At 37.6% G+C, this 27882-nt stretch overlaps 3 protein-coding genes and 1 non-coding gene across 4 annotated transcripts in view; all 4 read right to left on the minus strand.

The window, feature by feature from the left end:
- Positions 1 to 11113, minus strand: part of LOC133527646 (phospholipid phosphatase 2-like) — a 162772-nt gene extending 151659 nt beyond the window's left edge. The window contains exon 1 of the mRNA XM_061864746.1: positions 10818 to 11113. Within this exon, the coding sequence (XP_061720730.1) occupies positions 10818 to 10946 (129 nt within the window). The 5' untranslated portion in view covers positions 10947 to 11113. The remainder of the gene's footprint in view (positions 1 to 10817) is intronic.
- Positions 1 to 27882, minus strand: part of LOC133527638 (nose resistant to fluoxetine protein 6-like) — a 356837-nt gene that overhangs the window by 231859 nt on the left and 97096 nt on the right. The gene's annotated exons all lie outside the window — the stretch shown is intronic.
- LOC133527771 (uncharacterized) lies at positions 18602 to 26217 on the minus strand. Its single transcript, XM_061864935.1, has 4 exons — positions 26024 to 26217; positions 25312 to 25502; positions 19516 to 19629; positions 18602 to 18792 (listed from the first exon to the last, which is right to left on the minus strand). Exons 1-4 carry the CDS (start codon positions 26151 to 26153, stop codon positions 18658 to 18660), a joined length of 570 nt encoding a protein of 189 aa, XP_061720919.1. The 5' UTR covers positions 26154 to 26217; the 3' UTR covers positions 18602 to 18657.
- Positions 23557 to 23628, minus strand: Trnae-uuc (transfer RNA glutamic acid (anticodon UUC)). The gene has a single exon. It is a non-coding gene; the product is annotated as a tRNA-Glu (tRNA).

Below are 27882 nucleotides of genomic sequence, written 5' to 3' on the forward strand. Positions count from 1 at the left end.
CTGCTCTAGATCTGGAATGACATCCGCTGTGCTGTGCCCTACCACACAGAGCGAGATGACATTCACAATGCCCATACCTCTCTTGTGGACGTAGTTTAAGGACGTACCCGGGTCCAGACGGGTACATCTTTTCAAAACATTACATCTTAAGTAACATGCATTAAATAAGAAGAAATATGATTTAGATTACTATTTTAATTTATAACTTAAGATATAGATACCTAATGACAAGAATTGGAGAGATACTAAAATGTTATCTGTTATTTCAATTTCTCACCTATAAACTCTTAAAAACACAGCTTCCAGTGAAACAATCACATATCATATTAATTTGATGTTAACCCTTTGAACGCCAAGAGCCACTAAAGTGGTCGTGTGCTGACGTGCCCACCACGCCAATGACCACTAAAAGGGTTATGGCAGACGCTGTCAAAGCAATTTTACTGTTGACAGATTCTTCGCTTGAGCGAAATTTAAATTCATGTAAAATGATCAAAAGATAAATTATATAAGCCTTCTACTTTCATAAAATTAATCCCTATGAAAAATTAGACCATCAAATATTTTCTTTTCTGTAAACGAAATAAACTTGGTAGGTACAGTCAGCGTCAAATACTTTGTAGCAGTCAAAGTGGTCAAATAGTTCGGTACACCATACTAAATATATGGTGTACCGAACTATTTGGCTACTTTAGTTGCTACAAAGTATTTGACGCTGACTGTACCTACTCACTTACTCACTTAAATCTACTTTAAATATTTGTGTTTGCGTTTCGTTCAATATTACTCGATATACTAGGGTGACACAGAAAGGAGGAGCCACACTTTCAAATCAGATTTTGAACCAGTCTCTCACTCGTTCTCAGTATAAGAACAGTTGAAGGCCTTGCAATTACAACCCATTTAAATCGAAAAGACCCTGGGAACTATCAAGAGAGATGACGGCACCTCTAGAATCCGTAAGAATGCCGGAATCGAGGAGTTAGTCCGAACCCAATATCATCGGCGAAACAAAATGCCAAAGACTTCGTTGGTTCGGCCATTTACTGAGGATGGATGAGGATCGGGGTGTTAAGAGAGCTTATTTGGGACGACCGATTGGTCACCGTCCAGTGGCTCGGCCCAGATACCGCTGGAGCGACAGTGTACAGACGGATCTGTGCCAACTCAAAGCCGATAACTGGCAGGAAGTGGCACAGGATCGGGACAGGTGGCGTTTTCTCGTTTTGGAGGCCAAGACCCTCTTTGGATCACTGCGCCACAATAGTTAGTTAGTTAAATCGAAAAGAAATATGTAGAGATATAATTGACGACCTGTCTGGCCTAGTGGGTAGTGAAGTGTCACTAGTGATAGTGACCCTGACTCCCTGGCTATGAAGCCGATGGTCCCGGGTACAAATCCTGGTAAGGGCATTTATTTGTGTGATGAGCACAGATATTTATTCCTGAGTCATGGGGTGTATTCTATTTATTTATTATATAACATACATACTTTACTCATTAAGTTCGCAATTTGTACATTATTTGTTATATTGTGCAATAAAGTTTACATAACACAAGCCTTATTGAGCTCACCATACATGGTCTATTTTTGTAATATTGTCCTATAAAATGTATTATTAATTTAATTTTGATAAATAATTTTACGATTGAAATTATATTTCAATTGAGGAAATAAAATTATGTAAAACCCCAGAGATACGTGATTAAAAATACGGGGATAACGAATACCAATTATTGGAAATAAGGAAAACAATGGCTGGAACTTAAAAAAGGTGCTTTTGGATAACAATTTTTTTAGGTTTCATCATCAATGGCCACAGCATCCTTGTCGGATGATTGTTGCAACGTCATTATCTTCGGTTGTGCCGGTTAATGCTGCTTTGCTTACGGCTCAGCAACCTAATAACAGCGCGACATTTTTTCCCACATATGTCACACGAATAATTTGGGTCACAAGTTGAGGTGTTTTTTTTTATACCACGACGGTGGCAAACAAGCATACGGCCCGCCTGATAGTAAGCAGTCACCGTAGCCTATGGACGCCTGCAACACCAGAGGTTTAAACCAGGCGTCGTCATGTTTCTTGCACTATGTAAAAATAGTACATTACGATACAAGTGCGAAAAATAGGAAATTCGAAACGAGTGGCGATAAATTAAAACACGACCGAAGGGAGTGTTTTAAATCGACACGAGTTGCGAATTACCTATTCGCACATGTATCGTACAACGTTTTACAGTACATATGGCCCTTTAAATGTTCGACACAGTAACGTAATATGCTACTTCTCGCACTAGTGCTATAAAGTAGCCCCATATGTACTGTAAATGAATATTATGATTGTCTGTATTTCTCTATGTAAGTGAATTGTAATATTCTTTTGGAGAAATAAATTCTTAAACCATAAACCATTTCTGTATGCCGGTGCTTAGGGCTCCTCTACACGGTGGACCATCGTAGGCCAGTCTAAGGGACGCAGCTATGCGGTGGAATGAGATAGCAATGTCACTTGCTCCCTCTAACGCATAAAGGCGTCCCTTGGACTGGCCTGCGCTGGGCCATCGTGTAGAGGAGCCATTAGATTCTTGCGCCACTCAGGTCTCATACCAGCTCGTTGTTCGTTATTAGGTTTATCGTACAAAAAACCCCGGTTTATAATTTTCCTTCATTATTTTATTTTAAAAAAAGAAACCAGAAACTATAAAAAGATTGAAAAAGGACCGAGTAACCGAAATCGCATAAAAAAAAGATGAAATAATATCATTTGTTCCGTAGTTAAAAAATACCATTGGCCTAGGGTAGGTAAGTCGGCATCAAATACATCAGAGCGGTCAAGTTGCTCACAAATATCTAGACACGCCTCTAATTTCAAGGCGTTAGTGTGCGTGTTCAGATATTTTTGAGTACCTCCTCCGCTCCCATATATCTGATGGCGACTATAACAAAGAGAGTACTATTCATGTGTATTCTTATCAGTATTAACTGACAGTGTATAGAGGGTTTAAAACGGTGAATCAAACCACGTTGCGTCTAAAGGAATGTTGAAGCAATCACTCAAGGCATTCCAACAGGCTTTACGAGCCTTTATGTCAAACTACAAGCGAATTTGGACTTTACGTCCACGTACTATAGTCTATAATTGTAGGTCACTATAACAGGAATAGAGATAACACAGGTAAGCTTATAAAATAAACTGGCCAATTAGGTAAACTTGAATTTATTTTTTAATGTAAACCTTAAAATTATATCGTTATGGTTCAGTTTACATTGAAAGGCGTTTTAATAAAATTGTTATGTGGACGTGGTCTTGGATGACATGCATTGTGAGTTCAGGTGCAAAAAGTTGTAAGTAAAAAATACCCCTCATGATCAGGTCATCTAAAAAGCAAAACGCTTAAGTAGCAAAATGCCTGAAACGGATGTCTAAGAAGCTTTATACCTAAGAAGTAAAATACATTACAATCATAATGCCTAAGACTTAAATCATCCAAAACGTCAAATGTCTGAGTAGCAGAGTCACAAAATATGCTGTTGCCTAATTTATGTAATGTCTAAAACGCAAAACAGCTGAATGGCAATATACTTTAAATTAGATTTACCTAAATTGTAGTATATCTGATATGCGATTGCAATAAATGTATTTTCAACATGTGCTCCTCGACGAATCTTTGCCCAGTTCCGTACCTGCAGAAGGCAATGGTTTTATCGCGGTATAATTTTTACATGCCACCTCAGACACGTGTGTGCATTGACCATATAGATGCCGAAAATTGGATGGATGTAATTAATTCCAGCACATCGGTTTCGGACTTTTCTGCAGAGCATGTAGCTGATATTGTGCAGATTTATAAAAGTGTTTTACTGTTGGTGCAGTTAACTACAGCATCTGCATTAGAATAATTTTTTGAAAATAAAAATTGCAAAAATAACCATTTATTTACTCGTATTATTTATTGTTTACATATACGCAGTTAATCCCATGATAATTATCTCATCATCATCACATAGCGTGATGTGCGTCGCAAAATGTGCAGGCTACGCAGGATTCATGTTCTATTAAAACTTTGTTGTACAGTTGCAATCAGACATATCGAAGTGGCCAAGGTCTTCACAAATATCTTAACAAAGCCTTTATTTGGTTATAAAAATCATGGTCTGATATTTTTGAGTACACTGACCGCTTCGATATATTTGATGGCGACCGTACCACGCGTTTGGCAGGTAGTGAAATTTAAAATGTAATTTAAAGTCAATAAAATAGGCTTATCACAATTAATATCTTATAAATTACTTTTATTAATTTGCATATTGCTGCTGCTGGTATGTACATTTTTGCTGATTGTACAACACTGACCGCTCCGATACATTTGATGGCGACTGTACAGTCAGCGTCATATAGTTCGTAGCAGTCAAAGTGTCAAAATAGTCACACCATACAAGTTGTAGGGATGAACTATATCGCTGACTAAAAGGTAGGTAGGTTACCTGTTAGACGACATGGTGCGTTTCTGGCATTTTGCTACTAGGTCCTAATGCGATTTAGGTAATCAAAAAAGCAAACATGGTGCGTTTCAGGTATTTTGCTATTAGGTCCTAATGCGATTTAGGTAATAAAAAAAGCAGGCATGGTGCGTTTCAGGCATTTTGCTAGCTAGCTGTTGTGCGTTCTAGGAATTTTACTACTTAGGCTTTTGCCTTTTTAGATGACCTGATCATGAGGGAAAAATACACAATGTTGATGAATGGTGGTTTTGAAAAATGACGCTACTGACATTTTTCGTTTTAATAACAGTTCTTGTATGTACTGTACATGCTTATAAAATAACTAAATAAGTATTACTGGTTTTTAATGTTTTTATAGATACAAATTCTCATATTAAAAGTCATTACTTTTGTACCATATAGGCAATTTTGAAAGATTAGTTAATTTTGTTTTATGAAAATGAACAATTTAATTAAATAATAAATATTATAGGACTTTATTACAAAAATTGACTAAGTCACAGTAAGCTCAATAAGGCTTGTGTTGAGGGTACTTAGACAACGATATATATAATATATAAATATTTATAAATACTTAAATACATGGAAAACACCCATGACTCAGGAACAAATATCCATGCTCATCACACGAATACATGCCCTTACCAGGATTTGAACCCGCGACCATCAGCTTCGTAGGCAGGGTCACTACCCACTAGGCCAGACCGGTCGTAAAAAAAACCGGTCGTTAAAATCATGACACTTATGAAATAAAATAAGTACCGACACAAAATCTAGCATTCCATACTTAAATAGGTTGTAATTGAATTTAAATTGTCATTTTTAACTACAAAAAATGACAAACAAAATTAAGCTAAAAATAACAGGCTTTAAAAAAATCTCGCATTAATGGCACGTTTTTATTATCCAGTATCAATAACGTGGGAGTTGTTTTTCCTAGAAATATCTATTCTGTTCCCGGTAACGTGCAAAAAACACTGGCCGTGGGAATATCGCTATCCGACATCACACAAAAGGGTGGTATAAAAATACAGTTGTACTTAGTCGTTTCTTTTTCTTATTCTTTAACGAACGTGAGGTATTGTTTTTAAAATATTTTTGTTGAATGGCGAAAATTAGTTTTTGAGTAATGTCACGTATTGCTGTGTAATATTTTAATTATTTTATAAATATTGCTTTATGACGTAAACACTTTTCATTGTTATTTATTTGTATTAAATTTTAGTTACGGTTTCGGGTCATACAGGCAGAGAATAGTACATTGTGCAACGAGGGTGGTATTCCCGACAGCCGCAGGCTGGAGGTAAGTAATTAAAGACCAGAATTTACAATATTCTTACCCCCGGAGTTTCACACAATGTTTTTCATCACACTTGTGAAGAAAAAACTAAATTGTAAGCGAAATAATTCTTAAATACGACCGGTTTGGCCTAGTGGGTAGTGACCCTGCCTACGAAGCTGATGGTCCCGGGTTAAAATCCTGGTAAGGGCATTTATTCGTGTGATGAGCATGGATATTTGTTCCTGAGTCATGGGTGTTTTCTATGTATTTAAGTATTTATAAATATTTATATATTATATATATCGTTGTCTAAGTACCCTCAACACAAGCCTTATTGAGCTTACTGTGGGACTTAGTCAATTTGTGTAATAATGTCCTATAATATTTATTTATTTATTATTATTTATTTAATACGGTGACATACCAAACATTCGTCCACCATTTTGTAATTTTTGACAGGTTAGGCATCGAAGGCATAGACGTATTCGGCATTCAGCCAATTGAGCCAATCGAATCGTAGGATGTCAGATTTAAAGAGTTCATTTTAAGTCAAGTTAGCGTTATTAAATAAATAAATATTATAGGACCTTATTACACAAATTGACTACTTAAGTCCCACAGTAAGCTCAATAAGGCTTGTGTTGTGGGTACTTACTTAGACAACGATATATATAATATATAAATACTTAAATACATAAAAAACACCCATGACTCAGGAACAAATATTCATGCACATCACACAAATAAATGCCCTTACCAGGATTTGAATCCGGGACCATCAGCTTCACCTACCTACATAACTACCTACCTGCATTTACCTAGTAACTAGAGTTCTTTTGTCGCCTAAATAGTGTCTATTTTTAAGTTTATAAAATGCATATAATATATGTATTATATGTACATATAAGTTAGTCTGTAAGGTATTTGTAATATGGGCCTTATTGCCTGATTTAATTTTAAATAAATAAATAATAGAGTCAGACCAAGACAAGTCTGCAACGATTTTGATAGCTCACGCAGTGCAAGTGTTATTTTAAACGTCAAATTTCTATGAAATTATAATGTAAGTATAAATAACACTTGCACTGCGTGTGCTGTCAAAATCGTTGCAGACTTATCTTGGTTTAACTGTAGCGTAAGTGACTGTCACCACTAACCGAGTATATATATACTCGGTTTGGCCTATTGACGACCAGTTTGGCCTAGTGGGTAGTGACCCTGCCTACGAAGCCGATGGTCCCGGGTTCAAATCCTGGTAAGGGCATTTATTCATGTGATGAGCATGTATATTTGTTCCTGAGTCATGGGTGTTTTCTATGTATTTAAGTATTTATAAATATTTATATATTATATATATCGTTGTCTAAGTACCCTCAACACAAGCCTTATTGAGCTTACTGTGGGCTGTGGGACTTAGTCAACTGACCTTTCTTGAACCTTAACTAGATAAGATCTACCATTAGTCAATTATGTACGTGGCTCTTAGTAGGTACAGTCAAGGCATATAATATAGAAATGGACAAATTGCCAAAAATATATGTATATGGTACATATTGTCAGTACATTCATCTGTATAGTAGGTTCAGTGAGCTACGAATGAATTCATTGATAAAGTCGCCAGGCACTTTTACGGCTGATGGTACGGTCACGTCTGAAAATATTGATACGGCCAAAGTGCCAAAAACACGTATACACTAACTTAATATATAGGCAATGAGGTAGTGTATACTTATTTTTGGCACTTTTTTCGTACTGATATTTGATATTCGTTCTGTACATACATAGTTTTGGCATTGAATACTTACTTTAAATGTACATGGTAAATGCCAATCGTTATTTCAATCTTAATCCTTACAAATAATTTAACACCAATTGTTTCCACCGCTATGCTTATGCCTGGCATATTACGTAAATACTTACCTATAAGTAATTCATCGAAAAAATGATTTAAACACATTAATCCGCACCTGTCTACTGACGCAAGGTCAAACGCATCAAAGATAAAAACACATTAAAATGTAATTAATATCCAATAGTATAGCTTTACTCAATAATATATTATTATTACCAGTTTGGCCTAGTGGGTAGTGACCCTGCCTACGAACCCGATGTTCCCTGGTTCAAATCCTGGTAAGGGCATTTATTCGTGTGATGAGCATGGATATTTGTTCCTGAGTCATGGGTGTTTTCTTTGTATTTAAGTATTTATAAATATTTATATATTATATATATCATTGTCTAAGTACCCTCAACACAAGCCTTATTGAGCTTACTGTCGCACTTAGTCAATTTGTGTCCTATAATATTTATATTTATTTATTTATTATTAAAAACCAACAAATAGTCCAATCAGTGTTAGTTGATCCCATCCTACGTTAGTATTTAATAATAAACATAGATTTTGTCCTTTGACAAAGTATGCAAGCACCTATAAAAACGTTATTTCAACGCAAACACTGTTATTTAGGTACTTAACATTTTATTATTATGTAATAACTGTACATAAAGTAACCCAATTATGAATATATTTTTAAAACAAATTCGCACTTGTGGTCTTTTTTATTGAGCGTGTACTCGTAATACCCCTACATGACTTACCATGGTAATACAACGTAGTCAGTCGCAAAACTCGCAAATCGCAATATAATTGTGGTATCAAATTTTGTAAATTAATGCATTGAATTCGTGTTGTTATTAATGTTTACATTCTCATTAAGTATAGTGTTTTTAATTTATGGCGCGTTAAATATGTCTTAATATGTAGGATAAGAATTTCGTAATGGGTGATTGTGACATTTGGCGCCATCTATTGATATCGATTTAGAAATAATTATAACTAGTTCGAGATGGGAGGGCATGGTAATACTAACAAATGTTTCATACAATCGATAAGTTGTTAATTTTTCAAAACATTGACTGGATACACACTTATTTTATTGTTACTCATGTAGGTATTACCTAAATGCTTTAGTTAGGTCACATACGTTGGGGGGCGTCCATTAATCGCGTCATAAGTTTTTGGCTTGTTTTAGACCCCCCCCCTCCCCCATGGTGATCTTTGGTGATATTTTCAGGACCCCCCCCCCCCATACCAATATGACGTGTATTTTTTTCGATAACTAAAGAACAGTTTTCTAACAAATGAACCTAAGTACACGTGAAGGATAGTAAGGGCGGAAAACTATTATTTTTATTTTATTGACTATAATACAGTATAGCACAGATGAAAAAAAAATGTCCATACCCCCCCGTCCCCTGTGGTGATCATTGGTGATTTTTTGCTCACCCCCTCCCCCCCCCTATACAATATGACGCGATTAATGGATGCCCCCTTGTGTATGGCAGCACCAACACTCTCCTGACGGTGATTGCGGAAAGGGTGGATAGCCCTCTTATAACTCACTGGATGACAATGCATGTTAGATCCAATGAGCATTATGTGTTCCACTAACATTAATGTTAACTTTATTTTTAAGATTTTTCTTGTTATTTTACTAACACAGTCTTGTAGACAAAAATATGGATACTTGGTGTCTGAATTAAATATTTTCATTTTCATTTCATTTTCATTTTAATGAACCAGAATGTGAATATCCAAGTGATTAACATAATATCACTTTATATAAATTGTAAATACAGATAAATAAATAAATAAATATTATAGGACATTATTACACAAATTGACTTAAGTCCAACAGTAAGCTCAATAAGGCTAGGGCTGCCATCTCGAATTTCGCCAAACCCGGACAAAGATTCAAAAAAACCCGGACATTTGGCGTCAATCGCATTTTTTCCCCGGACGAGTCCGAAAATAATACTTTTAAAAAACAAGACCTTTAATTTTACATGTAGTTTTAATGTGCTTCCTTACATGAAAAGTGTCCGGGTTTTCCCCGGACACTTCTTGACACCCCCCCGGACGGCCCCCGGACGGCCTCCAAACTAGGACAAATCCGGGAAAACCCGGACGGATGGCAGCCCTAAGTAAGGCTTGTGTTGAGGGTACTTAGGCAACGATATATATAATATATAAATATTTATATACTTAAATACATAGAAAACACCCATGACTCAGGAACAAATATCCATGCTCATCACACAAATAAATGCCCAAAATGCACAAATAAATGTGCAAATAGATGTCAATCATAATGAAATAATCAACAATGATCAACTCGGACCAACCTGGGACTCGAACCCACATCTTTGGATGCCGGTCCGACTGATTTAGTTTGGATTGATAGACCGGCAATCCAAAGATGTGGGTTCGAGCCCCACGTTGGCCAGAGTTGATCATAGTGATTGACATGTGTATACAATTTATAGATTATTATGGGGTTCGTTCCACAATGAAAAAGAAAACAATATTAACATTTAACCTAATATCACTTACAACGCATTTCGAATATGTTCTATACATATTATGAATTTACGAAATGAGCTCCCTTATACGACTTTCTCAAATACCTCCACTACACGATACTCGTATGGAATAGTGTGAAGTTCTACAAAAAGGAGTGTACAGATTTGAAGGCTTGACAACGCTCATGTGACTCCCCTGCAGTTGCAAGCTTTCATTGGTGATAACCGTCAGGCGGACTGTATACTTGTTGTATAATAATTTGACGACCGGTTTGGCCTAGTGGGTAGTGACCCTGCCTACGAAGCTGATGGTCCCGGGTTCAAATCCTGGTAAGGGCATTTATTCGTGTGATGAGCATGGATATTTGTTCCTGAGTCATGGGTGTTTTCTATGTATTTAAGTATTTATAAATATTTATATATTATATATATCGTTGTCTAAGTACCCTCAACACAAGCCTTATTGAGCTTACTGTGGGACTTAGTCGATTTGTGTAATAATGTCCTATATAAAAAAAAAATGTAGTATTAAAAATAACCTTAATGAACTTGGTCACGTATAAAATAACAATTAACATACTTTACCTCACCGATTCGCACATGTTTTCCTCCTTAGCCGCAGATTATATAACACTTAAGCTACCGTAAAACTAAAAAACACACTTACAACCACATCCAAATTGGCAACATCCAACGTAGAGGTCGAAGACATATCAATAGGCACACTATACACCGTCGGTTCGGGCACCACTTTGCTGCGCCTCACACCAAACCACACTTTTACACTACGCACCATTTTCACAAACACTACTTGAAAACAAAAGACTGTCGCCGCGGTGAAACTTTAAAACTGTTGTGAAAACAAAAGTGTCGAGTTTTTCCACAAAAACAAAACACGATCGTGGAAATTTAACGCGAACGGTGCGCGTGCGTCTCCGTATAGCGGGCGCGATCGAATGACAAGCCTTTGGTCATTATTGGCGCGAAACCTTCAGGTAATACTGATATCTTATGTCAATTGATTAAGGTTGAAAATTGTACACATTTTAGATATTATCTGCAAAGCTTTGACGACCCGGGCACAGGTAAATTAAAATGAAGTAATTCAAAATGGTAGCTGTTGTGTGAAGTGAATGGTCAGTTACTACGTTATTCGTTTGGGGCGTTAGGATGGGTGCATGTTGGGATACTTGGTATGCAAAAACGATTTTACTGTTAAAAAAGTGCAAATTTAAGGCGAGAACCAGAGCCTGCATGTTTCTACCATATAGACTTTTTACAATATTTGGTTGGAATGTTTTTTCATATTAAATAATTTATGCAAAATTTATCAATTAGTAAATGAAGAAACTCAAGAAACATGATTACATGACATTTAGATGTGTACTACCTATTAACCTTGACATTTATTTTTGATAGTAAGTACCTATAGTTTATTTATTAATGTGCAAAAAGTGGTTAATATAATCCGTGTAGACGGGGAGCCAGGGACAGATTTCCATGACCAATCGCCTTCCGGGCGAAAACTCGTATAGTGGTTAACGGCTATGTATGATGAACCATGAACCCTCGTGGACCACAGCTGCCGCTCCGTTGGTGGGTCGAGGAATGGCAGCCACCGAAACACGTAACATTTTTTTTTTGACCTCGCCTCCCGTTTGATACTTTGTCAGATGATAGTTCAGATGCTATTGTTAATTTTTAAAATCGTCAGCCGGTTATATCGCGGTGGTAAGAACGTCAGCTGGTCGCATGAACATGTAAAAAATAAGCGCTATACCTTTTTATGATAGCAACAACAAATCATGAAACTTTGCATGTAGCATTTCATCGGGTGAAACGCCTGAAATGCCATAAACGGATTACGCAATTTACAAATTACGCATACTTTGCGGACATAAAGTGGTAAGGCGCGTATTTTTTACATTTTCATGTCATCAACTGACGGTCTTTCCACCGCGGTACAACCGGCTGACTATTTTTTTCATTCATGATAGCATCTAAACTATCATCTGACCAAGTATCAGCCGGGAGGCGATGACTGACGGAATATGCTCCTGGCCCGCCGTCTAGTGCCAGGGTATCGTTAGATACGAGTTAGTCTTTTGACGCTAGTTAGTCTTCGGTCGCTAGTTAGTCTTCCGTCGCTAGTTAGTCTTCTGTCGTTAGTTAGTCTTCTGTCGTTAGTTAGTCTTCTGTCGCTAGTTAGTCTTCTGTCGCTAGTTAGTCTTCTGTCGCTAGTTAGTCTTCTGTCGCTATTTAGTCTTCTGTCGCTAGTTAGTCTTCTGTCGCTAGTTAGTCTTCTGTCGCTAGTTAGTCTTCTGTCGCTAGTTAGTCTTCTGTCGCTAGTTAGTCTTCTGTCGCTATTTAGTCTTCTGTCGCTATTTAGTCTTCTGTCGTTAGTTAGTCTTCTGTCGCTAGTTAGTCTTCTGTCGCTATTTAGTCTTCTGTCGCTATTTAGTCTTCTGTCGTTAGTTAGTCTTCTGTCGCTAGTTAGTCTTCTGTCGCTAGTTAGTCTTCTGTCGCTATTTAGTCTTCTGTCGCTATTTAGTCTTCTGTCGTTAGTTAGTCTTCTGTCGCTAGTTAGTCTTCTGTCGCTAGTTAGTCTTCTGTCGCTAGTTAGTCTTCTGTCGCTAGTTAGTCTTCTGTCGCTAGTTAGTCTTCTGTCGCTGTGCCAATTTGGATTCATGTGGTACAGATAGCGCTAGATTTACCAGAGCAAAACAAGAGGAAGGGCCGCAAATCAACGACCTGGTGGTCAAAAATACAAGGAGACCTCAAGCAAGCCCAATTGCCAGAACAGACAACCCAGGACAGGACATCCTGGCGCAAATATGTGAGGAGGCCCGACCCCAAATAAAGGGAAAAGGGATGGAAGAAGAAGAAGAGTTAGTCTTCTGTCGCGTTAGTCTTCTGTCGCTAGTTAGTCTTCCTTCGCTAGTTAGTCTTCTGTTAGTGTCTGTATGGTCGCCGTGTCGCAGTTTTTGTCGTTGATATTAGAAGCAAAGATGTTAGAGCGAGAAGTTTTACAAAACTTCTACTCAATCTATTTTCTTTTTATTATAATTTTTAGCATCAAAAACTAGTACCAGACAGATATACGATATACGACAGATATGTTTATTTGTATTAAGTATATGTGTAAGTTTATCAATATATAGTTTATATTCATATATAGTCTCGGTTACAAATTCATTTTCTTTAAAAGACACTGCACCTACTTAATCTTTCTGGTTTAACTCATTGATTGACGCCATTTGTACCTTCATGTATTGTGCAATAAAGATTGAATAAATAAAATAATAAATAAATATACCTATATAATCTATATGACTTAAATGTGTATACAAAGTATGGGAGCGCTGTTCATATTTGTGAACCCATCTATATGTGGCCCTGATGTGATTTCTTGGTACTTTTGCACAACAAAGTCATTGGCCCGAGTATCGACAGTCATGAATAAGAAACGGCATCACTTAACATTTTAAATGTGACATTTGTATGAGTGAAAGTTTGACAAGCCGATCACCTTGTACTGCAATACGTTTAACATATAATTTAGCATTGAAGGTTCAAGACAAGTATAAATAAAGGTAAAGGCGAAGCAATAGGTATAGGTTTACTCTTTTCAAAATTATCTACTCAAAAACAAGGTAAACTGATGAAGAAAAATAAGTTTTTGGCAAAAATTTCATTTTTGGTACATGCTTTTATCGCTGACTGTACCTTTCTTTCCACGGACAACTAATACTCATCGAGACACTTCTAAAAACCCCAAACACAATTAAGTTGCGTTGTTTTATCACGGAGTTCCTATGGTTACCTCCTGTCTCCATCATCAGATCAGCTCGATGGTACCATAATATTGCATTGTCACCCGACTTACATATGTATGCAAATTTTCATCTTCATCGGAAACCGGGAAGTGGGTCAAATTTAACTGGCAAGATTTGATTACAAACAGACAACGGTCAGGTGAAAGTAAATAAAAGCTTGTAAAAAACAGGGTGTTATATACCAATGAACATCGAAAATCTAAATTTTGGGACCTCCATCTATAATATCATCTATATATTTGTTTATATATTGTTCTTGTATCACTCCAGCGATAGAGTACTTAGAATAGTGTTAGAGACAAAGATAATGAAGTTCACGGTCCAGTTGCAAAAAAAATGTTTGAAAATCATTTGTATGAGGTATTCTCGTTTCAAAATATTTGAGCACCTTCTGTTACGCAGCGGCTTACGTGAGCGATGACTAGCGAATGCGACGCGGCGCGGCGCGGCGGCCCAACGGCATGCGGAGATCGCCCAAGTAGGACACTTCCATAGGTATCAAAGGAATATTTTCACCCGCGCCGCGCCGCTTCGCGTTCGCGAGTTTTTCACTCACGTAAGATACTGCCTTATACACGAAGAATAAAAAAGGAAAAACTGGCTGAACTCGTTTTATATATCCTAACATGATTATTTATGACTAAACAGTTTGCTTATACTGTTTTTCTAGGAACAATGTTAGATTCATCCCACATCAAATATACTTTATTCATGTAGGAATTATAAATAATTACAACATAATATTGTACAGAAACAGTAGATTAAAATAAAATGAATACAGAAATAAAATAAAAATACCCCACAAACTATTAGCCCCGTCAAAAATTAACTTTTAAGCCCCGAACTGTTCCCTACCTGGCCCAAACGTTCCAAATATGCCAGCTGCGTTGCCACGCTGAATGGCTAAGGATATTTGTTGGACCAGATAAGATCCAGCCCGGGGGTCGCAGCCTCTGTCCCTCAACCGGCGTCCAATATCTCTAACCAGCTTCTTGGCCTCGGCGCACCATGGCCCAGCCGTCTCGACAGCGACTGGAATAAAGTCATACACTGGTCCGAGGTTGGCGTATTTCCCATGTTTAAACTTAGCAGCAGCCTCAGCCGCTGCACCTGCCTTCTTACTTGTGTGGCTGACATGAGTGGGAGCAAAAGTACACACACATGTGGCATCCCACAGCAGGCTCCGACCTTTTGCCCACGGGACCAGTGTTAGACCGTCCGGCCTTTTGCCATCTGTACGGCTTAAACCAGGGGGTTCCAAAATACAGGGTATGTTTGCCGAGACCAAGGCGCGTCGAATCAGCTCATTAATAGCTTGGTGCCTAGGTATTCGTCCCACACACCGCACACAACTGAGACCGTGGTGCCCATTAAATTCGACCATTGCTCCACAAGGACATCTGTGGGGCTCACATACTTTACTTCCAAGCCGTAAGGCAACGCTCACCCTCACAGTGTCATTGTCTAGCAACGTTCCTAAGTGGGGCGATGGCAACGCGTGTAGCCAAGCCCCTGACTCGGGCTCCGCAACAGCCTTCAATCGTGCCGCATCTGCCCCAAGAGCGCCGTCCAACAAACTCGTATGTATATTTTTACAGAGAATGTCGTCCCAAAGCCTTTGTGATGCAAGATTCTCCGGTTGTAAACCTTCTGGAGAGCGAAAAGACCACTCAACTAGCGCCTCACGAACAAACGGAACGTAGATACTGCCACCATCTAAACATAACATTTTAGCGACAAGTACCGACGACGCGTGAGCCGAGGCAAGAAAAGCGATAACCCCGACATCCTGCATGGCACGGACTCCTACACCCCCATAACGAATGGGAAGTGTTGCCTGCCTCCACTGAACCTCATCGAAGTGTACGTTCAAGATGGATTCGAGGCCCCGCCTGAGTACACCGTGGAAGTCACTGACATCTTGCCTAAAAAACCAAGTAGGCGCCGTCCTTAGTGTATACTATTTTGTGGGTATTTTTATTTTATTTCTGTATCTACATCCCACATTAACATTATCATACAATCAAAACGCGCTTGGAATGATACATCCTGCAGATAACTCCATTTTTAAACAATTATGTGCCGTGAGTCAGAGTTTCGGCATTTTGGTTATTAAAATATAATGGTTCTGCCAAAGGTCAGTCAAATGTATCGTTTAAGTGTATCGACATCTTGACTATTGGGTGGGGGGCAAGTTGAATTATCACCGGAGGCCTAGGGGGGCAGAGGCCGCAGAAGGCCATCCATACGTAAAACTTGAGCTCCAAGGGGGTTAGGGGATGCAGTTGTCGCCAAGTTTCGTAAAAACGAGTCGATTTCTTCAAATTCAGACTCAAAAGACTCGAGTTCCTACCAACACTAATCCATATCTTATCTAGACCTAAATTGACGTATCTTAAAGTTCGAATCAGGCCGTCCGCGAATGTGCTCATAGTACTTACTCGGAATTCTAGACATTTTTTGCCATATTACCTTGGAAATACCAAGTGATTGTAAGTCAGTTGAAGAACTGTTTCCTGTATTTGAGATGTAATTCGTCTTAAATATATATTTCTAGCAGCTTTTACACAATGATTTCAGTTTTTTTTTATACTACGTCGGTGGCAAACAAGCATACGGCCCGCCTGATGGTAAGCAGTATCCGTAGCCTATGTACGCCTGCAGCTCCAGTTACACGCGCGTTGCCTACCCGAACCCCCTCCCACCCCTCGTTGAGCTCTGGCAACCTTACTCACCGGCAGGAACACAACACTATGAGTAGGGTCTAGTGTTATTTGGCTGCGGTTTTCTGTAATGTGGAGGTACTTCCCCAGTTGGGCTCTGCTCTAGATCTGGAATGACATCCGCCGCAGTTCTAAACCCGACTGATAAAAAGGAAAATATAGAAAGTGTGTTATTGGAATGATTTTATCTTGATCACAGTTTTGATGTAACATCAGCGTCTAGATACAGGATGTCCCTAGCCATTGGACAAAGCCGAAACGTACATATACTTTAGGGTATTTAGAACTAGTATACAAAGTGTCATAACAAGTGTAGCGATTACAAAGAAATTAAGAAATTACGATTTTTTTTTTGGAGCAGCCTGTATGTGTTAGTAGCTCCTGAGGTAATATCTTCAAAGAATAGTATGGAACCTTCTTCGACCTTTTTAATTATCTTTTTATTTATGAAACTAACTGACTTTTGAAAAATGTCGATCATTATCAAATATACGGAAGGTGGAGATAAAGGAACGAAATCTCCATGTACCAAAAAGTGTCATCAAAAAACTTTAAATAGGTGGCGCTACAATACCTAGAGTACTTGAACAAAAAAATCAAATCGTAGACAGCGCAATTTACTCCGTCAATAACGCCTAGGTTCTTAGCTACTCTAGCGCTACTCTGGAGAGATTTGGAACTATTATTTATAGCTGACAGCTGGACACTTTTGCAACAGTTCTACCATAAGAGATGCCACTCCTCTTAATTCCACACTCCATAATCAAATATTTCGAGCAAATTGTCAAAAACACTGCCAGTGTGTTTCTTTTTGTTGTCGATTATTGCAAATAAATTTTGTTCGATTTTTTTTTTATCTTTTGTTTTAATTAAAAAAAAATTAACGTTAGAGCATTCCTGAGAAGTAACCCTACGTGGGATTTCAGGGTTTGTCCATTGGCTAAGGACACACTGTATATTTAAGTATTCAATACCAGTGTATAAATTAATTCTGAAACACATATAATGACTATTTTCTATACATTACCTATGTTTTATTTTATTGCCAATAATTACACATGTAGAACGAATTGTTGAGCAGAAACGAACGCGTTCAAATCAAACTTATCAGTCATATCAGAAACAATTAGCAATTAAAATACATGAATTTACAACGGTCTTCAAAAAAAGAACATCGAAGAAGCGCAACTAACACCCCAGACGACCCAGGACAGATACGCCCAGGGCTGCCAGATCGTATAATTCGATACGAATTTCGTATAATCAGACTGATTATCGTATCTATTATGTATATATAGGTAGTCGTTCGGTATAATTGGATACGAAAAAACGCGAATGGTCACATTTCTTTCCAGCACGGGATTAACAGAGACGTATTGCCAACTTGATAATATGATACGGTGACGGTTTGAGTGATGGTTTCTCTTTAAACTCACCATTTGATCGGTTTGGTGTTCTATATGATGGGTGTTTGTGAGTTTTGTGAGACGTGTTTTACTTTTTTGCATGTGCTGTGTTTCTGCGTTACTTATTAAGGGATTTTAGTTACTACTTACTAAATACAAGTCGGTTTTTGAAGTAAGTAATAAAAAAATCGGGTATTTTCGTTTTCGTATAATGCAATCGAATTTCGTATAATATTTGACGTTGGACTGTATAAACAAGATTTATGTACTGGCAGCCCTGGATACGCCTGGCGACGCCATATAAGGAGAGCTGACCCCAAGTAAATGGGATAAAGCTGGGAAGAAGAAGAAGAATTTACAACAGTCTTCGTTTCAAATTGGGCATGAATACGTAGTGCCTTTGGCTCTGTCTACAGGTTGCATTTGTCAACCGATTCTCGTGAAATTTTGACATCCATTTCGATACTAATATGGATGTTCTTGTCCATTCAGTTTTTTATTTTCTAAACGGCAGATAAGGACTCGTTTTCTACATGACAGCCTCAGAAGATGTTATATTCCTCAATGCGCTTGAAGAGGGTGATCTTCATCTTGATGATGGCCAGCAGCCATTCGGGCATGAGGGTGACGTAGCGGATATCGTGAGATGTTCGCTGCCCTTCTAGACTGAATTGAATCTGCAACAACACGTCTCATCAATGGCATCCTAGATCCTTGCCTGGTCGGTAACAAAGAGAATTTGAAATAGAGGTGTATTGTCAAAGAAAACTTTGTAGCGACGTAAATTTACTGCCATCTTTCGACACATAATTGAAACTTTTAGAATGCCATTTGACTTTGATCCTTATTCTTTCACTGCATAACCTAGTATAGTGATGCATTTGCACCACGCATAAACTTCTTCTAACAAGTTTCAGTGGTGTATCTTAGTTTTAAGTTCTTTGTGTAATTTGTTGTGATAATAAATAATAATAAATATTATAGGACATTATTACACAAGTTGACTAAGTCCCACAGTAAGCTGAATAAGGCTTGTGTTGGCTGAAAATTAGAAAATTACTGTCTTGGGTGAGACTTGAACTCACGGCCTCTGCACTCTGGAGGCTAAGGCCTCACGGAACTCACGGACAGGGATCGGAAACTTCTTAAAAAAAATACTACTTAGACAACGATATATATATATAATACATAAATATTTATAAATACTTAAATACATAGAAAACACCCATGCTCGTCACACGAATAAATGCTTAAACCAGGATTTGAACCCGGGACCATCGGCTTCGTAGGCAGGGTCACTACCCACTAGGCCAAACCGGTCGTCAAATATAAATTTAATGAATAGAAAAAGTATGTAAAGGTGCTAAGCGAATAGTATTGCTGAGTGTACAAGTACTTACCACAGGAACTGGGGCGTTTTTAGGCGGATGAGTGTACTGCTCTTGAATCCTGAAGTAGACTGTAGCTGTTGCTTGAGGGATGGGGTACTTGGCTGTAGGCTGGCTGAATATGGCCTATAACAAAACATAATAATTGGTTTTTTCACAAGAGAGCAAAGTACGAGTAATAGGGAATATTGCGCGAAACTCTGCGTAGGGGGCGCCACTACCACAATCCATCTCAATATGAGGGTGTTCGTTATCTATCCTCATTCTTGCATATTCGAGCGATGAAGAAGCAGATAAATTTAGATTTTTGCGTTTCCCGATAGGGAGCGTGCATGAACTGTAGGAGGCAGCACAGGAGCCGTCAGATTTTTGGCGCGAGGCTATGAAAGGTAGAGGCAAGGAACGAAATCTCCATATACCAAAAAGTATCCGACAAAAAAACCATAAATAGGTGGCGCTAAAATACCTAGAATACATGAGGAAAAAATCTAATCATAGACAGCGCACTTCACTCCGTCAATGACGCCTAGGTTCTAAGCTACTCTAGCGCTACTCTGGAGAGATTTGAGACTATTATTTATAGCTGACAGCTGGACACTTTTGCAACAATTCTGCCTAAGGAGTTTCTGTTCCTTGCCTCTACCTTCCATACGCGAGGCGTAAATGTGATGTTTATTGTTCCGATGTAGCTCACAAGATGGCAGACTATGACCACAAGAAAACACGTGACGTGTAAAATGTACATGTTTATAGTTCCGATTCAGGCCATAAGATGGCAGACCCTCCAACGCGCATAGTCCCTATAGGCCCTTTGTAACCCCGCCTTGACGCATCAATGTCATATTTTATTATCTGTGGAAACTTGTCAAAAACAGTTCAAGACACAGTATGTATAAGTTACTCTATGGTTTACGAAAGGTGCTAGTGCTGCACTCTGGCGGCAGAACACTGCAGTAATACTCCCTATTATACGAGGTGTAAACCTCGTGATGAAAACCGAGTAGGTACCTAAAAAGAAAAAAAAATAGCCACAACCGAATACAGAACCACGTCCTTCTATGAAATTGAAGTCGGTTAAAAAACAGGCAGGTAGGTAGGGCAGTTAAAATTGTATTGCACAACGAGCGTAGAGATTGGATGTTAAAATACGGGACAGGCCGTTTTTAGGGTTCCGTAGCCAAATGGCAAAAAACGGAACCCTTATAGATTCGTCATGTCCGTCTGTCTGTCCGATTCTGTCACAGCCACTTTTTTCCGAAACTATAAAAGCTATACTGTTCAAACTTGGTAAGTAGATGTATTCTATGAACCGCATTATGATGTTCACACAAAAATAGAAAAAAAACAATAAATTTTGGGGGTTCCCCATACTTAGAACTGAAACTCAAAAAATCTTTTTTCATCAAACTCATACGTGTGGGGTATCTATGGATAGGTCTTTAAAAATGATATTGAGGTTTCTAATATCATTTTTTTCTAAACTGAAAAGTTTGCGCGAGAGACACTTCCAAAGTGGTAAAAAGTGTGTCCCCCCCCCCCGTAACTTCTAAAATAACAGAATGAAAAATCTAAAAAAAATATATGATATACATTGCCATGCAAACTTCCACCGAAAATTGGTTCGAACGAGATCTAGTAAGTAGTTTTTTTTTTAATAAGTCATTAAAATTTAAAAAAAAAATTTTTTTCATCAAACCCATACGTGTGGGGTATCTATGGATAGGTCTTCAAAAATGATATTTAGGTTTCTAATATCATTTTTTTCTAAACTGAATAGTTTGCGCGAGAGACACTTCCAAAGTGAAAAAATGTGTGTCCCCCCCCCTGTAACTTCTAAAATAACAGAATGAAAAATCTAAAAAAAATATATGATATACATTGCCATGCAAACTTCCACCGAAAATTGGTTCGAACGAGATCTAGTAAGTAGTTTTTTTTTAATACGTCATAAAAATTAAAAAAAAAAATTTTTTTCATCAAACCCATACGTGTGGGGTATCTATGGATAGGTCTTCAAAAATGATATTTAGGTTTCTAATATCATTTTTTTCTAAACTGAATAGTTTGCGCGAGAGACACTTCCAAAGTGAAAAAATGTGTGTCCCCCCCCCCTGTAACTTCTAAAATAACAGAATGAAAAATCTAAAAAAAATATATGATATACATTACCATGCAAACTTCCACCGAAAATTGGTTTGAACGAGATCTAGTGAATAGTTTTTTTTTAATACGTCAATAAATTAAAAAAAAATTTTTTCATCAAAACCCATACGTGTGGGGTATCTATGGATAGGTCTTCAAAAATGATATTTAGGTTCCTAACATCATTTTTTTCTAAACTGAATAGTTTGCGCGAGAGACAGTTCCAAAGTGGTAAAATGTGTGTCCAAAGTGGTAAAATGTTGAACAAGATCTAGCAAGTAGATTTTTTTTTAATACGTCTTAAATGGTACGGAACCCTTCATGCGCGAGTCCGACTCGCACTTGGCCGCTTTTTTTTATAAAAATTCAACATTAATTTTCTTATTACGAAAATTTGGCACACTCAAATAACCGATAAGATTGCATTTTTTTTTAATAAAAGACTATAAAAACTATATTAAATATTGTAAAACACAACAATTTTAATATTATCTGGAAATGAAAATGTGAAATAATCAAAATAGGTACCTATTTTTATCATTAAATGCCTTAATTTGAATCATAAAATTACGTCCCGTATTGGTTTCGCCATATTACGGGACAATGAATAATTCGTGCCTGAAATAGGTACGGGACTTCCCGTAAAATAATAATAAAAATAAATAAAAATTACTCCACGGCCGATTCGGCCGGGGCGACTGCTATCAACTCCGTTGCTGTCTCTGGTGTGCTCGCAAGTGACTGATGTAGCCAAGGATCGGAACCGGTTTTTTGCAAAAACATCGAAATAACCATATATTTCGGTTTATTTTATACTCAAAATGTAGGACTTAGTTGTGTTTTTAGATAACGACTTCGTATTATTAGATTGCCCGATTAGGAATGAAATAATTAACAAAGAACGAAAAAATACCGTTTTCGTTCCCATACAAAAAATACCGGTTTCCGATCCCTGGATGTAGCCGAATTAATGAATGTGATGAATACGGGACATCTAGTCACCCTAGTTTCAAGGCACGTGAGATGAACAAATTTTACTGCTTAGTCAAATATATTACATTAAATTTGACTACACCAATACTACAAATTTGTAAAATATTACATTACAAACCGAATCCAAATTATTAAAGATGAATCATTCAAAATCATCACTTATATGTCCATCCTACCAGATAATGCGAAAAAGAATCAACATTTGCGTAAGTGTAAAATTACTTTACACTCTAGAGGATAAAATGTAACTTTGCCCACTATTTAAGTTAAGCTTTAGGATATAAGTTCTAATAAAATATAATCTTTCCTTCTCCTTGCACCATTTTTACATGTCTCTGTTTAGCCCGATGATTTACTGGTAGAGAATGAGGCAGGAAGTCCGCCATTAGTACATATTTTTTTGTATTTTGTGCAATAAAGTTTAAATAAATAAATAAAGGGAGCCTTTCTGAACTGACAACAGCCGTGTTGAAAAATATGAGTATTATACATACAAGTTGTATGTATAATACTCATATTTTTCTTTTAGTGTTGTATGATACAACACTAAAATAAATCAATGCTTAACAAGTTAACACACATTACAGCTAGGGCTGCCATCTGTCCGGGTTTTCCCGGATTTGTCCTAGTTTGGAGGCAGTCCGGGGGCCGTCCAGGGGGGTGTCAAGAAGTGTCCGGGGAAAACCCGGACACTTTTCATGTAAGGAAGCACATTAAAACTACATGTAAAATTAAAGGTCTTGTTTTTTAAAAGTATTATTTTCGTACTCGTCCGGGGAAAAAATGCGGTTTACGTCAAATGTTCGGGTTTTTTTAAATCTTTGTCCGGGTTTGGCGAAATTCGAAATGGCAGCCCTAATTATAGCGGCACACAACACTGTTATTGTAATGAACAAAGACAAAAAAAATAAAAAAGTATTCCCGTACCGGGAATCGAACCCGAGCCTCCTGGGTGAAAGCCAGGTATCCTAGCCACTAGACCATACGGGAGATGATGATCCATTCGAAATTAGTTATTAAAAGCTACACGGCTTAATGGAGTGACGTCAACGTTCGATAATAACATCAATGATAGTGTTATCTTTGATTATTTTTATTTCCTCTTTATCGATAACATTTTTACAGTTTTGAATGGAATTACATAATAGAGTTTTTGTTGAATAAATGCAAGTGTGGTGAGGGCAAAGATTTTTAGGGTTCCGAAACAAAAAGGTGCAAAAGGAACCCTTATGGTGCGACTCTGTCCGTCCGTCGTCTGTCTGCCTGTCACAACGCTAAATATCTCGAGAACTTTGAAATTTGAAATAGAAATGAACAACGCCAACCCAGAAACATTTAAAGTATTTTTTATTAAATATGGAAAATGCCCAATGTGAAGAGGGGGCAAAATTTCAAAGTCTAGTGACTAGGTCACGTGGGGTATCATTTGAAAGAACTCAAATTGTACATCACTTACACTTTATATTTCTATGAGATTACATTAGACAACATTTTTTAAATAAAGGAACAATTTTTGAAATCTGTTTACATGATAGCAGAATAATCCTCGAAAAACCAACATACGTACATCGCGCAAATTAGTTAGACAGTTTGCCGATAAATGGCGCTGCACACAATTATTTTAATTTCTTTATTTATTAGACATTTATAAGCTAACAGGTACACCAAATCGCTTACAAACTAGATTACAGTAGGATTTACAATACAAATTACATTATGTACATTAAAACACAGTTCATTATTTGCAGAAATATTAAATATAGGATTATTAAATAAATTAAATTAGTCAAATGGAAATCATCATCATTATAATTAAATTATTAAAAATAGAAGTCAATTTTTTGTGGCCAAATATTGACTAAGGAATTCTGATCATCATCATCATCATCGTCTCCTAGCCGTTTTCGGCCACAGCAACTGCTTTCTACCGCTGAGAGTGTCGCTGGTGCGCTCTCAGGTGACTGACGTAGCCAATCTTAGCAGCGAATGTGCGGCCACACTCGCTACAGGTCAGCACCCCTCCGACGTAATTATATGTTATGGCCATAGGTGGTCTGGCCTTTAGCTCGTCACGCTTATCGTCAAGTTCTGTGCGTCGCCTGGCTTCGAATTCACGCACCTGCGTCTGCACAATATGCCTCCACTGTGGACGGTCACCAGCTAGACTCTCCCATGTCGTTGGTTCTATATGAGCTCTCTTCATATGCCGCTTCAACACATCTTTGAACCGCAGAAACTGGCCGCCTCGCTTTCGCTTACCATAATTCTGATAGCTTTTTACCAAAACCACCAACACTATCCGCGAATATGTCAATCTGCGGGGCAACAATGGACATGACATTAAGGAGAGAGAGCGCCCGAGTCGTGGGTGACTCGGGCGCTCTCTCTCCTTAATATCACGTCCATTGATTATACTTAGTATAGGTACTTCTGATCAAAAGTCTTTCACTTTTATAGTTACACAAGATAATTTAAAGTTCGTACGGAACCCTCGGTGCGCGAGTAAAACGAACTCGCACTTGTCCGGTTTTTTTTACCATGAAGTACATCGCCTCGCTCGCGGTGTTCCACCTTTAGGGCGATACTTGAACGCCTTGCAGGTAGGCAGTAGATAGGTATTAGGTATTAAATCTGGCGACGTTATCAATGAATTATAAGAGGAATATGAGGTACCTCGTAGTAGTAGTAATGTGAAATCTCATCAAACGAGGTGTTCTTGTAATTGAGGGTGAACATGAACAGATCTGTCAGCTTCCAGTGGAATCTGATGGTGTCTTCGATGAGCCGTTCTGCTGTGATGGCCAGGGGAGCTCGGAGGCCGGTGACGTTCAACTTTGTTTTACCGGCGAAGAGTTCACGGCAGCCTAGAGATTGAAAAGCATTAATCAAAACCTGCTTTAATTTTGTGTCAAGCAGAAATGTCTGTGCATGATACGTTCTTGTTGTTGTTATTTCTTGGTAGCTCAGAGGCAAAGCACTGGGGTAGCGATCCAGTGGTCGTGGGTTCAAATTCTAACCTAGACAGTGAATTTTTCAACTTTTTATTAGTTTCAAAAACACTCCCCGCGCCTTGTTGTCCGATGATGGAATGGGGAAGGGTCGTGCGGTTTCTGTGCGCACTCCCCGGAATGTATCCGATAAAACACCGATAGGCAAGCGACTTGACAAAAAATAATATTAAAAAGCATTGACTTCATGAAAAATTTATAGGTTAGGTCGTATGGTCAAACTGCACAATAATGGCTATTTTCATTACTGTTTTGTACGAATTTTCAGTTTAGATTATAATATGAGAAGTGACCAATATTTTCCCCAATGGAAACTCAGTAATTTTGGAGCCTTACGACTAATTAGTACTCAAAATAAAATAAAAGGTGAACATTACGAGCAAGTCCCTTCAACGTTTGCCGTTCCCCTAACTGCTCCTTAGCCCTGTTCATGACGGACACCACGGTGTCCAGAGCCACCTCTTCTATAGGCTGGAGCTCTGGATAAGGTTGCGACTTGAAATCCATCGTTGAAAATAAACTGCAAATAGATATAAGATAAATGATAAATAAACACTCGGATAATGTCAATGTCCGAGTGACAGGTTTATCTTTTCCTGAGATAAGTTGGAACTCCTTGGTAAAGAAAATATTTCAAAATAGGTATTGTTACTTATTGATCATTATCAAGCAAAGCTATAAGCAATATAAATGGACAAATCCACCTAAGGTACAAGATACTAGATTACCTTGGTCCGCGCGTCTTAATAAATATGTACTGTATATCACAACTATCATTGCCATTTCTTTTGGGTGTACAAATTTATTATATCTTGTGTATTATTTGTGATAAAAAATATATTTAGTTGAGTATTAATGTCCCTCTTTTGTTTCGCAGTTTATCTGGGGTCGGGTCTTCCCGTACATTTGCGCCAAAGAATTCTATTTCGGGTTGTCTGTGGGTTTAATGTTCTGGTTCTGGATCTCACTTTGCACGTTAGACCACCATGTAGAAGGTGGCCTGGCTTGTCCCTTCGGCTGTTCTGGGAGTTGTCCCTTTGGCTGTTCTGGGAGATTGAGGACCCGTTTTATGGGATGAGTTTCTTCACGCCGCATTACGTGCCCATACCAACGTAATAATTACGTAATGCGGCGTGAAGAGTATTAATGTGCGCAGTACGCAGATTTGTTTTGCAATTCATTAGGCCTCTTTAAAAGAGCAGTATATTCTTTTCTATAATAACGGTGAAAAGTTGCAGCAACCTGATAATAGGTACCTGTGATTTAAGTATTTTCTCAGTTCTCTACATATATATATATATATATATATATATATATAAATTTACGCTTTTGTTATGTACGCTATAAGTTTACACTATTATTATTTTTTCAATTGTACAGTCAAGGTATTAAATAACGACACGGACAAAGTGCCAAAAATATGTATCGAATAATTTAAAATTAGGAAACTATAGGTCTATAACGAAATCAATTCATAGCTATTAGCTAAGTTGCTCATATGTTTATTTTAAGACTGTTTGTTTCTCAATAAATTAAAAAAAAAAAAAAATGTCCCAGACATAATAATAAAAGAGTCCAAATTACAAAATGAAATTCATTTCTACCTTAGTAAAATTGTCACTGTCTACCGTTAAAGTTAAACCCGCTTTCAAGAGCGCATGCGTCAGCGGCGAAAGTAAATATCTGCCGTGACTCAGTAACACAGTATTGTATTACTGAGACCTATTGGTGGAATTATTCCCATTGTACTTACAGTTATCTGATTAAACATTTACTTATGACCTACTTGCCATTTGTCGGTAAACTCGTTTGCTCCTTATGTAGCTTCTACGCAAGGCTCGGGAACCGGTTTTTCTAAACCGTTATCATGTACTTGGCGCTAAAACTTTTAAGTTCGGTTTCGTTCGTAAAACCGTTATTTTTAAATTGTTTTATTGTTTTGTTGTGTTGTTTTTTTACTTGTGACATTCTAATCTAGTGTATTTTGTTTTGAAATTTTTCATATTTGTCATTATTTAAATTAATTTTATTTTTATTATAAATGTTGATTTCATTTTTAATAATATTATTGACAATTATTTCTAATTATGTTTTGAAAATATTTGAATATACTAACATGTAGCAATAAAGAACTGTACCTCGTTTACTAACAATTTTGTTTGGAATCTAATGTTTTGAAATAAAGATATTTTTTTTTACCGGGTTTTAGGAGAAGATTTCCATAAACATCTTGTCA

The sequence above is a fragment of the Cydia pomonella genome, chromosome 18 (genome assembly GCF_033807575.1).
Source record: "Cydia pomonella isolate Wapato2018A chromosome 18, ilCydPomo1, whole genome shotgun sequence".
In the NCBI taxonomy this organism is placed as follows: domain Eukaryota; kingdom Metazoa; phylum Arthropoda; class Insecta; order Lepidoptera; family Tortricidae; genus Cydia; species Cydia pomonella.